This window comes from Dromiciops gliroides, chromosome 2 (assembly GCF_019393635.1).
Source record: "Dromiciops gliroides isolate mDroGli1 chromosome 2, mDroGli1.pri, whole genome shotgun sequence".
Lineage (NCBI taxonomy): Eukaryota > Metazoa > Chordata > Mammalia > Microbiotheria > Microbiotheriidae > Dromiciops > Dromiciops gliroides.
In genome coordinates this window covers 464,314,530-464,332,208 of record NC_057862.1, presented here as the reverse complement: position 1 = coordinate 464,332,208, position 17,679 = coordinate 464,314,530, and the positions used below count along the sequence as shown (strand labels likewise).

Sequence of the window (17,679 nt, the reverse complement as noted above, 5' to 3'; positions counted from 1 at the left end):
TTTCCCCCAAGGTCTGTTGCCAAATCCCGAAACTCCAGCCTTCTGTTCCCTTTGGGTAACACTGTGACTTCCTTGGTGTAGGGAACGCCTGGTGAGACAAATTCCTTCTACTAATGTAGATTGGTCCTTATTTTTGCAACTCATAGTCTCAGAGAGATGTCTGGATTACCGAGAATTTGTCCAAGGGTCATCCAGCCAGCACGGGTCAGAGACTGCTCTTGAAGCCAGGACTCCCTGCCTCCACCCACCATGCTGCCCCATCCCTGCTGTCTCCTGAAAGGAAAATGAACAGTGCAAGGAAGAGTGGGTTTGGAGTCAGAAAACTGGGTGTGATGGACAGGTGTGCCACTAGCTTTAGGGAACCCCTGAGGCAAGAGACTTTCTCTTTCTGGGTCTCACTTTCTACCTCAGTAACTAGGGGAGCTGGACTAGTTCCCTTCTGGCTCAGACTTTCTGTGTCCCAAGGTCTCTTTCAGCTCTGGCATTCTACCCTTTATACCCCCAGCTTTTTTCCAACTCTGATCCCTCTGATTTTAAAGTAGGTCAGTCTTTAAGAAGTTATCTGTCCCATTGGCTGTTGCCAAGCCAGGCCTGAATGCCAGAGGGTTGGGGACTGTATAGAAGGAGCCAGAGCCAGTCTTTGATTTATCTGCCTTCAGTTTTCCACCCACCCAATCCCCATAACACTTCTGGGTAGACTCTGCTTTGGACCTGACTAGGAGGGGCTGAAGTAATGAGGACAGAGAGAGATCCAGAAGGACCTGATCAGGGAGTTTTGGAATAAGGAGGAAGGGCCCTAGTGACCATCTCCACACATTTAATGAGGAAACAGTGTAGTTCTGATTGCATCCAGAGGCTTTATTATCTGTCAGGTGGCTGTCACTAAGGGAGACAGTGACTTCAAGATGAGGAGGAGGAGCAATAGGCTCAGCATCACACTTCAAGTAGAGATTAGACCAGATGATCTTTAAAGGTCTCTTCTTACTCTAAAACTTTAAGAGCTTCTGAGCTCCAGATTCTGGGTTCACAGCTGTCAATATCTCTGTATCAAGTCCCATTCAGGGACTGTTAGGCTAACATTTTGTGAGTCTAATTCTGATTCTAAGATTGTATGATTCCAAGTTTATCTGATACAAAGATTCTCTTTCTTTTTTAAATAGTTTGTGTTTTTCCAATTACATGTAAAAAGAATTTTCCTTCTTCTTCTTCTTCTTCTTCTTCCTCTTCTTCTTCCTCTTCCTCTTCCTCTTCCTCTTCTTCCTCTTCTTCCTCTTCTTCTTCTTCTTCTTCTTCTTCTTCTTCTTCTTCTTCTTCTTCTTCTTCTTCTTCTTCTTCTTCTTCTTCTTCTTGCCAGGCAATGAGGGTTAAGTGACTTGCCCAGGGTCATATAGCTAGTATGTGTCAAGCGTCTGAGGCTGAATTTGAACTCAGATCCTCCTGAATCCAAGGCCGGTGCTCTATCCACTGTGCCACCTAGCTGCCCCCTATTAAAAAGAATCTTCAACATTCATATTTTGTAAGATTTTTAGTTCCAAATTTTTCTCCCTCCTCTCCCTGCTCCCCAAGACTGCAAGCAATCTGATAAAGGTTGTGTGTGTGTGTGTGTATACACATAAAGTAAAGCATGTTTCCACATTAGTCATGTTGTGAAAGAAGAAACAGAACAAAAGGGTGAAAAACATGGGAAAAAATAGTGTGCTTCAATTTGCATTCAGCCTCCATCAGTTCAAAGATTCTCCTTCTCAAGTTTTATCAGTCTATGGTGAGACTGGGGACACCCATAGGAAGCAGGGAAAAGAAATACCTAGTGGGAGGTTTCATCTTCTCTGTCCCCTCTCAGTCTGTTTTGCCCCAGTTCTCTCCCTATTAGCCACTGGTCCTCTTGGATGGTCAGGAGCAGAACTGTTACTGTTCCCTGCTTTGGCAGACTTCCCCTATACACACACACACACACACACACACACACACAACCATACCCCATGGCCAGGGTTGAGCACCCACAGAAAGGTTAAAGAAACAAGAAACACAATGGCCATCAGTGAAATTGTCAAAGGACAGTTGAGTCAACAAAGGAGAGGAGAAGGAAGAAGAAATAGGAGACTGGAAACCATGCCCTGCACAAATTAGATGAAAGCACTAGGGATATTTTCCTCGGAGGGAGGGACAGACATGGCAGCTGTTTTCAAGTACCCGAAGAGCTGTCCTGGGGAAGAGGGAATTGACCTGTTCTCTTTGGTCCCAGAAGGGAGATCTAGAATCACTGGGTAGAAACTACAGAAAGGCAGATCTTAGCTAGTGCAAGACAGAATTTCTGAGCAATTGGAGTTATAGGAAAATGGAAGTCTTATGCAGAGACTGGATTTCTGGATACTTATCAGGAACCTTATCAAAGGGATTCTTGCATCAGACAGGGGGAATGATCTAGGCTACCTCAGAGGTCACCATCTATGAGATTCTCTATGCTTCTAAGATCCTATATTTCTAATGAGTCAAATATCTAAGCAATAGATAATTCTTAGGACTGATACCTTCTCGATAACTTAGGTTCTTTGGCATCTAGGTAGCCTAATTAGCTAACTGAGAACAAATGCAAGCCCACAGAGTATGTCTTCTGGTCTCCAGGGCCATCTCCTCATCTTGGCTAGGCCCCTCTAACCAGGCCCCTGATAGCCACATTCCTTTGAGGTAGGGATTCCTTTTGTTTGTTTGTTTTTGTTTTGTTTTGTTTTGTTTTGCAGGGCAATGAGGGTTAAGTGACTTGCCCAGGGTCACACAGCTAGTAAATGTCAAGTGTCTGAGGCCGGATTTGAACTCAGGTCTTCCTGAATCCAGGGCTGGTGCTTTATCCACTGCAATACCTAGCTGCCCCATGAGGCAGGGATTCTTTTTTTTTTTTAAACGGGGCAATGGGGATTAAGTGACTTGCCCAGGGTCACACAGCTAGCAAGTGTCAAGTGTCTGAGGCCGGATTTTTGAACTCAGGTACTCCTGAACCCAGGGTGGTGCTTTATCCACTGCACCACCTAGCTGCCCCGAGACAGGGATTCTTGATGGGAAGTCTGGTGTTTTTAAAAATTTGGTTTTAGGGGCATTTATTATTTTATTCTATGCATTTAAAAATATTCTTCTGAGAAGAGGTGCCTAGACTTCATCCAAAAAAAAGTTAAGGGCCTCTACTTAAAGGTATCAGAGGGAAAATGTAGTCTTCCTAGAGTGGTTCCCATTTTAACATGAGTCTTTGAGGATATGTAGGCAAGATAGTTGACCAGTGAGGAGGTACTTGGAGGAAGGCTGTCATAGGAATGCCGAGTCCATATCTGCTTTATAAAAGTTCCACGCTTTCTGAATCTAAAGACCATCACAAACCATTCTATAGTGCAGTGCATGCAGCATGAGGTAATCTGAGGGATGTTGAGGGGTCATCATCGATGCAATGAGCAGAGTTGGATGGAATTAATACAGGGTGGGCCATGATGTTTTAGTAACTTTTTGAAAATTGTTTTTTCTTTTTCACCAATTATGAGATTTGATTTTTCACATGTGTATTAGCTAAATTATTTGTGGCTAGGCTGTACTTTAAAAATGATTGCTAACTATATATTAATGACTATCACACCAGCAAGCATTTATTATTAATTAATATCACATATTATTAAAGTATTGACTACATGTCTCCCTGACTTCCCCACTAGTCACAGGCTTACAGGCCTAAATAATTACAATAATTACATACCCAGCGTATTTAACCAAGAGGGAAAGGGGGGGGGTGTCAATAAAAGCTTCTCATGGTAGAGGCAGATCACTATACATTGATGCAAGCTAATTGGTTAGCATCATTCAGCTCCATTGACTGACATGAATTGAGGGGTGGTCCTCTAGACTGTGAGTTCCTGCTCTAAGTGTGTCTTTCCCCAGCTAATCAAAAGAATCAATCTGCATTCCTTTTGTTAAAGTGAACTCATCCCAGGCAGGTTTCTGGTGTGAGGGAAGAGAGCAACAAAAACTAAGTTCTGGGTTTCTCCTAGAAATTCATCATTAATAAATTATTTTATCACACATGTAATAGAAATTCATTTCCTATGTATACTGTATATGATGCTATGGCATTGTAAATTAAAAATAAAAGAAATAAATTATTTATTGAATATTGAAACCCCTTCCTACCTTTCGGCCCACTCTGTACAAGAAAACTTCTGGGCAGAGGAGAAGTTTCAAGAAGGGGGAGGGTGTCATTTGATTAACAAGGCTAAATCAGAGGTTATGAGGAGGAAAGTCATCAGAAATAGGGTTGAAAGCCTGGGACTTTGAAAGCCTAGGGAACATCCCAGTTTTACAGTGACTCAAGTTCTCACCTATCATCACCTTGACCTCTGCTAGGACTTCAAACACATTCTCTTTCATGAGTCACAGCTTTGTCTTTCTCCCTCTTCAGGGTACATTCTAATAGAATAGATTGGACTGAGTTAGGGGTATATAGAGTTCATAATAAAGGAGGCAATACTGGCTGAAGTATTGGGGGTCAGGGTTGTCCTCCTCTTCTCTCTTAAATTCATATCTAAGGTATCAATAAGGGTCTCCCAAGTTTTGCTCTATTACACTGATCTCTTTCTTTAGCTTTTCAAGGAATTCTTTTTGGGTTTGTATCCAGTTTGCATTTTTCCTTTGTGGCTTTGCTTGTAGCTGTTTTCATGTTGTCACCTTCTAAGTTTGTGTCTTGATATTCCCTGCCATCATAGGAGTCTTTTTGTTAATTTGCTAATTTTTCAGTCTGTTTTTTTACTTTTAACTTTATGTTAGTTGGGCTCTGTTCCTAGGGTAGGAGTAGGGGTACCTACTGTACCAAGCTTCAGGCTTTTTCTTGCTGCTGTTTTCAGAGCTAGTTCTGGGAGTCTGTAAGCTTTTGATGCTTCTAAGGTGGCATGATCAGAGGAGAGATGTGGTCACTACCTAGGACAGACCTCTGCTCCCCTGAAGCCACAAATGCTGTTAATCCTCTTGGCCCTGCAATGGAGACAAGAGTCCTTGTTCCCCTGCAGCCTCAAAGGCTAGTGCTTCTCTCTGTCTTGGACCTGAGGCTTGAAACTGTGTGTGGCAATGAAACCAGGAACTGCACCCAGTATGAGCTCAGGGGCTCCTCCAATCTTTCTGAGCAGTTGGCTGAAAGCTTTGAAGCTATTGCTGCTGCTGCTGTTACTGTTGCAGTTGCCTCCAAAGCCTACCACTGTTGTTGCTGCCACATGTGCTGTAGCCAGCCCTCACCCCAGTATCTCAGACCTTTTCTGGTGACCTCCTTAACTGTCATAGGCTAGAAAAATGTCTCAGTCCTACCTTTTGTTGACTCTACCAGAATGAGATTTGACACATGTTGGGAGGGAAATGTTGGAAAAGTTGGCTTGCTACCTCTTTCCTACCATCTTGGCTCTGCCAAAAAGTGTTAATAGTTCATAATGGGACTTTTTGGAGGAGGCATTAAATAATAATTTAGGGATAGTTAAGAAATAAAGTTTTAAGTCAAAGGAATGAAGTTCTTTTTTTTTTTTTAGTGAGGCAACTGGGGTTAAGTGACTTGCCCAGGGTCACACAGCTAGTGTTAAGTGTCTGAAGCCAGATTTGAACTCAGGTACTCTTTTTTTTTTTTTTAGTGAGGCAATTGGGGTTAAGTGACTTGCCCAGGGTCACACAGCTAATAAGCGTTATGTGTCTGAGGTCGGATTTGAACTCAGGTCCTCCTGACTCCAGGGCCGGTGCTCTATCCACTGCGCCACCTAGCTGCCCCAGGAATGAAGTTCTAAGGGTAGAATTTCCTTTAGTCAGAGTAGGATGGATTTTAGGGGAGAACAATAAGATCTTCCTTGTCCCAAACTCTCACCATTTAGACAGTTAAGGATCATATTTAGAATCATGAACTTAGAGTCAGGAAGACTGAATTTCAATTCTGCCTCAGACTTATTTGCTGGGTATGCATTGGGTAAATCACTTAATCCCTCTTAGACTCTATAATAATAATAGCACCCACCTTCCAGCTTTATAGTGGACTCAAATTGAATAATGTATAAAATGCTTTGCAAACTCATAGAAATGTTAGTTGTTCTGCCAATGGAAACTGTTCTCCTTGACCTTGTAGCCAGAGATAGGGGTTTGTTGGTAAATGTTTAACAACTGTTTTTTTTAAAGTACCCATGACATACTTTTAAATTTAATTTGCACATTAATCTACATATTCTCCATTGCTTTCTTAAGTCTAGGCAATGAATAAAACAATAAATCAAGCCCCTATTTGTTACTTTTGTTGATTTCTGAGGGATAAATGTTCACACTGAAAATTTAACAACTTGTTATTAGAGCTGCTTCCAGCTGGTTTTAGCACCTCTCTGACTGGTGGTAATGATATGGTCATTTGTATAGAAGTATGAGGTTTAGAAAGTGCTTCTCTCATAAGATTGCATGGTAGCTGACTTAAATACTACTACTTCTCCCATTTTATAGATTCAGAAACTGAGGCTCCTCTGAGTCTGACATCGCAATTTGCCCAAGACCCCATAATGGAGTGTGAGAGTTAAGGTCTCCTGACTCTTGTACAGTGGGGGGAATTTGAATGGGCTTTCGGCTCCTCCCCAGGAGAAGGATCTGTCAGGATCCTCCCAGAAGACTTCCTCTTTATTCTCTCCTTACCCACTCTAGGCAAGTCTTGTTGGCCACAGGGCCTCCCTCCTGGTGTTACACAACCCTTGTTGCCCCAGGCAGGAGGTGAGAGGGTCCCGCCCCTAGACCTCCCCCACACTCAGACGCAGGGTAAATTTCAGACACCCTGTCCCTGCCCCTCAGAGGCATCACGCACCATGTACCTCAGTGGTCTATTCTTCATCATTTCACTCCTCTTTGTGCCTTGGACTGGGTCATATAAGCCTGTTCTTGACAAGGGTGAGTACCCCAATAATGCCCTCCTTTTGGAGTGGTCAGGGCAGCCCATGGCCGTAGGGAGGAAGTGTGCTGTCCCCAGTGACCTTAAGAGTCAGGGATAGATGGATGGAGGGATGGGTCTGACCTATTGGGTGGGATTCATCTCCCCACGTGCCTCTTCTCTCCCCTTTGGAAGATAATCTCCCCTAATACTAAACAAAACCTCCTTCCCCTTCTCAAGCCCCACACTCTGAGATCCTTCATTTTAATGCTATGCCTAACGAGTACTGGACCAGGAGTCAGAGATCTAAGTTCTGGTTTCTATTCTTCTATTACCAAGTAAGTGTGTGAGCTTTGGCAAGCCCCCTCCCCCCACTGCTTCCTGAGCTGTAGAATGGGGGCATTGGATAAGATGGTTTCTAAGGTCCCCTTCGTTCTCAACTTTCAAGGTTCTAATCATCTAACCTTTCTAAGCCTTACTTTCTTTTACTGTAGAATGGGCACAATACTGCTTTATTACCTTCTTTTTTTTTTTTTTTTTTTTAGTGAGGCAATTGGGGTTAAGTGACTTGCCCAGGGTCACACAGCTAGTAAGTGTTAAGTGTCTGAGGCCGGATTTGAACTCAGGTACTCCTGACTCCAGGGCCGGTGCTCTATCCACTGCGCCACCTAGCTGCCCCACTTTATTACCTTCTTTATGGGGTTGTTGGGAGGACCGAATGAGTTAAGGGGCATAAAGTGTTTTATAACCATAAGGTACTAACTAAATCTAAATTATACTTAGCCTTATTACCCCTCACTGGGAATACCTGAGCCTCTTTTGTGATGGAGGTTGTGTTCTCAGTCTCAGGGGCCCAGGGCCTTAAAACCCCAAATTTTATCATGTCGAATGTCAAAGTTAGAAGGGACCTTGGAGTCGTGTAGTCTCACCTCCTCCTTTTACAGATGAGAAAGCTGGGAAGCAAAGGGAAGGGAATTTCAGGCATCAGCCAGCAAGTGGGGGAGGTATTGGGGACAGGGTGAAGAACACTTTCCATTTGCCCAGGACACTGAGGTTTGCAAAGCATTTTGCCCACAGCTGCCTCATGAAATACATAGTGCGAGTGTCATCCCCATCCACAGGAATCTGGAGAAGGTTCACCAGGAGAGATGGTGTGATGGGTGGTGTCCGTACTCCTTCAAGGATCGGTGACCAAGTGCTTCTCCTACTCTTAGGGTCCACAAAACCTGGAACCTGTCCAGAAGATAATGCCATCTGCAGAAGGCATTATAAAGCCAAGTGCCAGAGCGATGAGGAATGCAGTGGCAAACAGAAATGCTGTCTCTATAACTGTCACTTCAATTGTAAGCATACAGTAGAAGACAGGTTGTCAGGTAAGTGTAGACCACTTCCAGCCCCCTCTGGTCCTTGCCCTTCATATCTTAGCTCTGTTTACAAGTGACCCCAACAGACAATGCTCCCAGGAGAATGGCGGAGGCATGCCCCCCTCCCTCCCCAGAAATGAATTGACTAGTATTGACTCTGTTAAATTTTGTGGGAAGAATGGGATGAATTCCAGTCTAACACCTCCACTATCTGAATGATGTTGCACAAGTTGTTTTACCTTTCTAGGCTTCAGTTTCTCCATCTGAAAATGAGTACTCTCCCTAGCTCAGTTCTCATCTCTGTGCCTCAGTCTTCTCATTTCTAGTATAGAGAGACACCTTGCTGCTTCCTTAGGGTTTTTGTGAAAATCAAATGTGACATGTGACACAATTTTATTATTAGTGATTGGATACTGCCAGGAAGGGAGGGAAATATTGTATCGAGAAGTTCTTCTCACCTCAAGTTATTTATATCCCTCCTAAGTAGAAGTGAAGCCGGGGGTCTGCCCGAACATTCAAAGCCAGTGTGGGAAGAAGACTCCATTGGACACATGTACCTGTGATGGAGAATGTCGAGGGTTGTTCAAGTGCTGTCCAGGGGCCTGTGGAAAGGAGTGCCGCAGACCTCTCTCAGGTAAAGTGTTCAACACGGGCTGGTCCTATGGATGCAGATCCCTGGGATGCCTGGGGGGGGGGGTAGGGGGAGGAAGGGGCGATTAAAAGAAAGAGTTGGAGGATTAAACTCTTTGGCCCCAGGGTCAGAACTAGGAATGGTGGGTGTGTGGGGGGGAGGGGAATGGACTAGTTAACAGGAGAGTACATTTTAGCTTATAGAAAGGAAATCCCTCATAATTATAGCTGTCCAGCAGTGGAATGAGCTGCCTTGAGAGGGAGTGAGCCATCACTAGAGGTGCTTAAAGCAGAGGTTGGATGACTCTATAAGAAATTCCTGATTATGTAAAGGTTGAACTAGATTAGCCTTTGAGGGCCTTCCCAGCTCTGAGATGCTACAATTCTCTGATTCTAAGACTCTCTGAATCCCTACTGTATAGCGGAAAGACCTCTGGTTGTGTGGTGAGAAGATTTGACTTTGAAACTCCATTCTTCTACTTATTGCTTTGTGTGATCTTGGGCAAGTCCCTTAACCTTTATGAGTCTTATATTCTCTCTTTCTTTCTTTTTTTTTTGGCAGGGCACTGAAGGTTAACTGTCTTGCCTAGGGTCACACAGCTAGTTAAGTGTCAAGTGTCTGAGGTCGGATTTGAACTCAGGTCCTCCTGAATCCAAGACCAGTGCTTTATCCACTGTGCCACCTAGCTGCCCCCTGAGTCTTAGATTCTTTATCTCTAAAATGAAAGGCTATGACTAGGAGATAAAAAGTGAGGATTCATCTGGCTTTAAATCATGTTAGGGGTAGAATCATAGGATCTTAGATTTAGATGTACAAGGGATCTCATATGGCCATCAATCCAACCCCTTCATTTTACAGATGAGGAAACCGAGGTTGAGAGTGGTTAAGTGACTTGCCCAGGGTCACAGCTAGTAAGCTGAAGTTGCATTTGAACTCAGGTTTCTTGGGACTAGGAGGGTTGTTGGTGGCAGCCCTGTGTGGTATTAGCCTGGAGAAACCAAGGATCTGGCTCACTGGTCTCACTCAGAGCTATCCAGAAAGAACCAGGGCCTATTCCATATTGGTACCTGTGGCAAAGCCCTAGACACCCTCATTTAGTTACTCCTCTACCTAGAAACTTCTGCTTTGTCAACAACAGCTGAACCAAAGTTGTTTCCCTGATTGACAGAAGGAGTGGTTTGCTAACCAAGGAAACTCCAGGTGGGTAGAGAAGAATATCAGATAATTTGAATAGAGAGCGCATGCCAAGTGAAAACCTCACAGAGTGGTCTGGGGTGAGTCGGTAGAGGGATGGATTGTGATATAGGAAGATGAAAGGGCCATGGAGGGATTTGAATTCTGTTCACAGATCTTCCATGAAAGTGTTTGGATGAGACTCTTCTGTGGGGTTTACCTTTCTCCCCTATAAAATGAACAGATGATAATTTCTTTCCCCAACTCTAAAATCAGATGCTTCTATGATAATAAAAGAAGTTTTCCCCAAGAAGGTGAGCTTAAAGCCAGGTTTTAGAAAAGAGATGCATATGAATTAACCAAGAATATGGGGAGGAGTGGCTAAGAATTGGAAATTGAAGGGATGCACATGAATTGGGGAATGGCTAAATAAGCCATTGTGATTGTGATGGATTATTATTGTGCTATAAGAAATGACAAGCAGGATGATTTCAGAAAGGCCTGGAAAGACTTATATGAACTGATATATAGTGAACAGAACCATGAAACCATTGTGAACAGTGACAAAAATATTGTTCAATGAAGAACTGTGAACTTTTTTCAGCAATACAATGATCCAAGACAATCCCAAAGGACTAATGTTGAAACATACTATCCACCTCCAAAGAAAGAATTGATATTGATTGAAGATAGAAGGATACTATTTTTCACTTTCTTTTTTTCTTTTATTTGGGTCTTCTTATACAAAATGACTAAAGTGGAAATGTTTTATGTATTTGCACATGTATAACCTATATTTGATTGCTTACTACTTCAAGGAGGGGGACAGGAGAGAGGGGAGGAGGGATAGAAATTGGAACTCAAAACTTTAAATAAAAATGTTTATTAAAAAAAGGATATGGGGAGAAAAAGATAGCAGAAGTTTGGAGGTGGGGCTCTTCTAAGTGGGTTGCAGGGTATAGGGTGTTGAGTTAGGATAGATCACACTGTTCTTTCTCTGAGAACCCTCCAGAAAACACCCAAAGCACCATTATTGTTTAGGTCAAAATGGGGTCGGCTAGGTGGCACAGTGGATAAAGCACTGGTCCTGGATTTAGGAGGACCTGAGTTCAAATCTGGCCTCAGACACTTGACACTTACTAGCTGTGTGACCCTGGGCAAGTCACATAACCCTAATTGCCTCACCAAAAAAAAACAAAAACCAAACAAACCCAAAGGAAAAAAACCCTACTATGTAGGTCAAATCAAAGAGAAAGTCCACCTTTTGTGGGTGGTGTGGGGGAAGGAAAGGCAAAGGGCAAGCTTTCTCTGGCTGGTCTTGGTAAGGGCTGAAGGATTATAACCTATGTATGGAATAGAAACTGGGGACGGGGTCTCTACTACCACCAGAATAATCATCACTATAGCTCCCTTTTCTTTTTTTTTTGGGTGATGCAATTGGGGTTAAGTGACTTGCCTAGGGTCACACAGCTAGCAAGTATTAAGTGTCTGAGGCTGGATGTGAACTCAGGTCCTCCTGAATGCAGGGCCAGTGCTCTATCCACTGCGCCACCTGGCTGTCCCTATAGCTCCCTTTTCTTTAACACTTTTAGGAACTTCCTGAGCTTTTTCCTCATAATAATCCTGTCAGGTAGGTGGGACAAGGATTATTATTATTATTACTATGATTATTATTTTTTTTTGCAGGGCAATGGGGGTTAAGTGACTTGCCCAGGGTCACACAGCTAGTAAGTGTCAAGTGTCTGAGGCTGGATTTGAACTCAGGTCCTCCTGAATCCAGGGCCAATGCTTTATCCACTGCACCACCTAGGTGCCCCAGGACAAGGATTATTATAGTCACTTTACAGATGTAGAACTGAGGTCCCCAAAGAGATGATTTTACCTAAGGGCACATGCTCCATCAATCTTGGAGATGAGACCAGAACCCAGGTTTGCAGACTCCAAGGCCAAACTCTTCTCATGCAGCTGAGGCAGTAAACCGGAGGGAGGTGATATCTTCCCTTGCAAGGGGAGGCTTGGCACAATGCCCAGTCAGAGTAAGGACAGAACTCTCACAGTCCCTCCTCAACTAAGCAAGGGAAGAAGCTAGGCAGAATCACCAGCCCTGGACTGTCTTTGGTTTTACTTATGTGGGTTTCAGACTTACTCCATCAAGGTGAAACAACTGAATTTTGTATAGACTCCTGGAATCCAGGAGATTTTTAGCTGCGGAGTCTATGTTTTAAGTTCCCTTCCAGCTGAGCTCTAAATCCTATGATGCCAGAATCATGTCTCCCATCTGGGCCATCCTGGACCTGTCTTGTCTCTAGGGAAGCTGGGAACCTGTCCAGAAGTGATATATAGGTGTACCAAGATAAATCTCCCCAACGAATGTAAGAGGGACAGAGACTGCCTTGGGACTCTCAGGTGTTGCTTCGGCTATTGTGGCAAGAAGTGCATGGATGCTCTGAAACCTGACTTGCCAGAGCTTGACAAAGAAACAGGTACTAGAACCCTCCCACTCTTGGCCACTTTGGGAGGGAGTCCTTTTCCTTCTCTACTCTTTTTTGTTTGTTTGTTTGTTTTTGGTGAGGCAATTGGTGTTAAGTGACTTGCCCAAGGTCACACAGCTAGTAAGTGTCAAGTGTCTGAGGTCGGATTTGAACTCAGGTCCTCCTGACTCCAGGGCCAGTGCTCTATCCACTGTGCCACCTAGCTGCCCCTTCCTTCTCTACTCTTTACATGTTGAAGGATAGTTAGAGCTTTAAGGTCATCTAGGGCAACACCATCATATGTAGCATTCAAGACAAGCTCAGAGAGAATGAAATTCTTCTGAAGTTCCACAGCTAATGAGGGGCAGAATTGGGAATTGAACCCAGGCCTCTTGACTCCTGGTCCCGAGCTCCTTCCATTAGACCATGGTGTATTCATGGTTCTGGTCCTTTCCCTCCTATTCTCAGACCTAGTCAGGGAATGAGCCATCTCTCTTTGTCACCCTTTAGCAAAGAAAATTATCAAGTTCAAAGAGGCCAGAGAAAGAAGGTTTCAAAAGTATATTCAAGGCTGATCAATTCCCAAGAAGCAACAGAAGGGTAAGTTTGCTGGAGGGTCCCTGCCTTGTGACAGCTTTCACTTGGGTGGAAGCAATAAAGGGTGTAATTGCCTGAAAATTGTTAAGGCTTGTCCTCCATGATGACCCAGGGGGATGGGGATGCTGGTGAATTCATTTGCAGCCAGAGCAGTGCCAGATACCCAGTGCAAGCAGAACCACTTCCAGAGAGGACTCAACTGATGGTTCTCCTGTCTGGTTCATGTAGGCATTAACTGTCCTTTTGACCTTGGACAAACCCCTTTCTGTCTTGGGCTTTTCCTCTTCTATAAAATAAAGGAGCTGGGTTAGAAGATGCATGATAAACACTGATCTCTGGAGGGGTTCTCCCTAGTCTATCTTGGAGGTGCAGGTGGGGATGGGGAAAAGAAGGGGTCAACCTGCCCAAGAAATAAGTGGGAATCAACCTTCTCCACTTGTACTTTCCCAGAGGAGGAAAAGGATGATTAATGAAGACCTTGTGGTTGCCAGGAACCTAGATTGGGATCTGCTTTGAAAGGTCACCACATTGAAGACCCCCCCCCCCTCTCTGTCCAATAAAGAATTGCTTTCCTATTAAGATTCTTCCTGTGCCTGATTGGCTGGGGCCAATGAACACTTGTGCTTGACTGGTTGCTACATCAGCTATCTTTGGCCTGATTGGTTTGAGTTGGGTACCTGTGTCTGACAGGTTGAAGTCATCAGACCCTTCTGTCTGATTGGTTGTGGTTCTCAGTGGGGTTTTGGCGGAACCATTTCAGCTCAAGGGAGCAAGCCTGAGGCCCTGACCTGAGGAAATGTAAGTTGTAATGAGGTTGACATGATGAATGGAGTGACTCTCTTTGGATTTTTTCTCCTTTATTTAGGTGAGAGGGGTTAGAGTCAGGGGGCGGTGCTCTCCTTGGATGTTTTGGGAGGGTAGCAGAAGTTGGTAAGGGACAAAACCTTTTGAAGTCCTTTACATAGCCCCCATCCTAGAACTTAGAATCATAGATAGGTGGCTGTAGGGACCCTTATGTAGAAGAAGTGTTCAGGAGAGCCCCTGATCAATTTTTGTTGGTTTTCCAATTCACTTGATGAGATTATAGGGTACAAATATTTGTAGTGAGGGGGCACATCCCAAGAAGCTTGACATAAGCCCTTGGCCCCTGCTGGGAGGGAGGACACAGTGAACTCTCCTGACTGGTCTACAGTTTTTGAGCTGTACAAGGATGACTGGGGCAGTCATGTGACCCAGTGGATGGAGCACTGGCCCTGGAGACAGGTGATCATGACTCAGGTTCAAATCTCACCTCAGACATTTAGTATTTGTATGACCCTGGGTAAGTAACAATCCCAATGGCCTTAAACATCCCGGGGGCCATCTCCAGTCATCCTGATGTATATCTTGCCATTGGACCCATGGCTCTGGAGGAGAGAGTGAGTTTGGTGACTTTGCCCATATCTCCTTCACTCAGTTAAATCAATTTCATGGCAAGTCATGACATCACCCTCTTCCAAAAAAAAAAAAAAGATAACAATGCCATGGTCCTCTTCCAGAAAAAAAGACAGCAATTAGGGAATGGCAGAATCACAACTTGTAGTCAGGACTTCCAGGAAGTCCAGGTCCCTCTACTCCTCTTGGGCTCTCTTTTTTTGTTGTCTGTCTCTAATAATCCTAATATCTAGCATTTATGTAGAGCCTTAAGGTTTGCAAAGTTCTTTGCATGTCATCTCAACTGATCTTCCCAATAACCCTGGGAAGTCAGTGCTTATTCTTATCCCCATTTTCCAGATGAGGAAATGGAGGTTAAAAGATATGAAGTGGGGGGCAGCTAGGTGGCGCAGTGGATAAAACACTGGCCCTGGATTCAGGAGGACCTGAGTTCAAATCCGGCCTCAGACACTTGACACTTACTAGCTGTATGACCCTGGGTAAGTCACTTAACCCCCTTTGCCCACCAAAAACAAACAAACAAACAAAAAAGATATGAAGTGGCTAGCTGAGGGTCACATAGCTGATAGGTATCTAAGGTTGGGTTCCTGATTCTGTCCAATACTCTATCCACTTTACCAGCCAGCTATCCTATTTCCTTGAGCACAAGCCATAGCCTTAAAGGGCAAAGTTTAGAGTTCAAAAAAAAAATTAAATAATTTTTTGACAGGATCTGTGATTTCATTTGCTAGTTTAGAGAGAAAGAATTGTAGGGCCCCCTTTGGTAGAGGATTCTTTGCCTGGTTATTCCTCTGTAGGCTTCAGTGTGGGCCAGAAGCTGGCACTGAGACCCTGCTCTGTTCCCGGGGGTCTGCAGCACACCACTGCTGCTTGCTTCTGAACTTGTTCCTTTCTCTGTACACCACCCTGGGACTCCCTATCTGGAAACACTGCCCCCAGGTACTGGTCCATTTCTCAGCCTGGTCTTGCTTGCCATCTGAATCTTGGTGATCTAGAACTGGGTAGTGGGTACTAAAGCTTCCAATTAGCACCTGTTCCAGTCTTCTGCTTGCATTCTTTCTAGATAGGTCTGGGACCTCCTCTTACCCTGGTCCATACCCTCCCTAAGCACTAGAGCACTCAGTTTTTGGTGTGTTCCTGGCTAGAACCCATCCTCAGTTTCTATGAGCCTCTCCATCTGTCTTCCTATACCAACCTAAGTTGAAGAAACAACTCAGTATTTCTTCTTCTGTATTTCCCCATCAGAATCTAGTCTGACACGTTTTCTACATTTGGGGGTGGAATTTTTTTTTCCTGCTTGGGGACTCACTGTTCTGCTTCCCTCTAGTCTACCATCTTGGCTCTGCCTCCTCCGTGGCAACTCCCTATCCACTGTGTCATGTTGCCTTTCATTCCATAATCTACTGTAATACAGGCAAATGCAGTTTAAGTAAGGAAGAAAGTACAACCAGGTCAGCCATTCCTAGTACTTGGTATAATTATAGAGGCCAAGTTGGTCCGACTTAGATCAGTCTTACTTACAAATTTTTCTATGCCTTGGGAAGGTCCATGAGTTTAATCTGTTTTAGTGCCAAGACCTTTCTTTGACTTTTAATTTACCCCTTGGTCACACAAGGAATCAATTTCTTTTTATTTTAAATCATAAAAGTGTTTTATTATTTTCCGGTTACATATAAGGATAGTTTTCAACATTTGTTTGTTGTTGTTGTTGTTTTTTGTTTTGCAAGGCAGTGGGGGTTAAGTAACTTGCCCAGGGTCACGCAGCTAGTGTCAAGTGTCTGAGGCCAGATTTGAACTCAGGTAATCCTTTTTTTTTTTTTTTTTAAGTGAGGCAATTGGGGTTAAGTGACTTGCCCAGGGTCACACAGCTAGTAAGTGTTAAGTAAGTGTCTGAAGCCGGATTTGAACTCAGGTACTCCTGAATCCAGGGCTGGTGCTTTATCCACTGCACCACCTAGTTGCCCCAGGTCATTCATTTCTAACCCAGGTGCTTTGAAGTCATACCAAGTCAAAGTGTTTTGTATGTAAAATGAATTAGCAATGTGAGCTATTCTCCTAAAGATTGTCTGACTTGGCCATGCCTCTCTTTTCTCTCTCCAATCCAGCCTTACTAACCCCATCCCTTCCTCTTGGGCCTCAGAGGAAAGGACTGTCAACATTTCAGGATTCCAAGATTGTTCAATTCAGGGTCAGAGCTTCCTGTTTGTGAAGCTCTACCTTAAAGAGTAAAGAGTTTCTGATGCAATTCTGCAAGGATTAAGTACACTGAGGTGGATATAAATACTAGGCCCTTGTACCAGTTATCTCAGTGGCTCCTGTCCTCACCATGAAGCCCAGCAGCCTTTTCTTCCTCTTGGCTGTAGTCACCCTTGTGTCCCTTGCTTCAGCTAGTAGGCAAATTGTAAAAAGAGGTGAGGTTATGGCTGGGTCTGGTCTGCAGGATGGGGGATTGGGGGATTTCCTCTGTTACCCCAAGGCTGAGCTTTCTAGGGTAGGAAGTTTGGGCCCTCTGGACAAAGACAAAAGCTTCCTAGATCCTCCAAGCCTCTCAATTTCTGCCCCCCCCCCAACTGTGGGCCATCTCCCAGCTGGGGCTGCTATTTGAGAAATCCCCAAGGTTTTAGGATTCCAAGCTACATTCCCATTCTCTGTGTGCCTCGGTCTCATTCTCTGTCTCACCCTTTGTCTTATTCTTACTGCCAATCACTCTTTTTTTTTTTTTTAGTGAGGCAGTTGGGGTTAAGTGACTTGCCCAGGGTCACACAGCTAGTAAGTGTTAAGTGTCTGAGGCCGGATTTGAACTCAGGTACTCCTGACTCCAGGGCCGGTGCTCTATCCACTGAGCCACCTAGCTGCCCCCTGCCAATCACTCTTGATCTCTAGCTCTTTCTCTTGCTCCTAGCACAGTCTCTTTGTCCATCACTCTGTCTCTGTCTTTGTCTCACTGTCTGCCTCATTCTCTGCCTCCTTCTCTGGCTCCTTCTCTATAGCTATTGCCATTCTGTCACTGTTTCTTTCTCTGGGAGGCAACATGTTCTAGTAGAGGTTATTGTTCTTTGAGTCAGGACCCCGGGTTCAAGACCTGTCTCTTCCACCTACTTCAGAAAA

General features: G+C 44.2%; 1 protein-coding gene across 1 annotated transcript in view; it reads left to right on the top strand.

The window, feature by feature from the left end:
- The first annotated feature begins 6,825 nt into the window (after positions 1–6,825).
- LOC122739137 overlaps positions 6,826–17,679 on the top strand; it is a 43,002-nt gene continuing 32,148 nt past the window's right edge. Inside the window, exons 1-6 of the mRNA XM_043980983.1 lie at positions 6,826–6,921; positions 8,116–8,274; positions 8,753–8,899; positions 12,379–12,552; positions 13,051–13,099; positions 15,369–15,510. Coding sequence (XP_043836918.1) covers positions 6,840–6,921; positions 8,116–8,274; positions 8,753–8,899; positions 12,379–12,552; positions 13,051–13,099; positions 15,369–15,510 — 753 coding nt within the window. The 5' untranslated portion in view covers positions 6,826–6,839. The remainder of the gene's footprint in view (positions 6,922–8,115; positions 8,275–8,752; positions 8,900–12,378; positions 12,553–13,050; positions 13,100–15,368; positions 15,511–17,679) is intronic.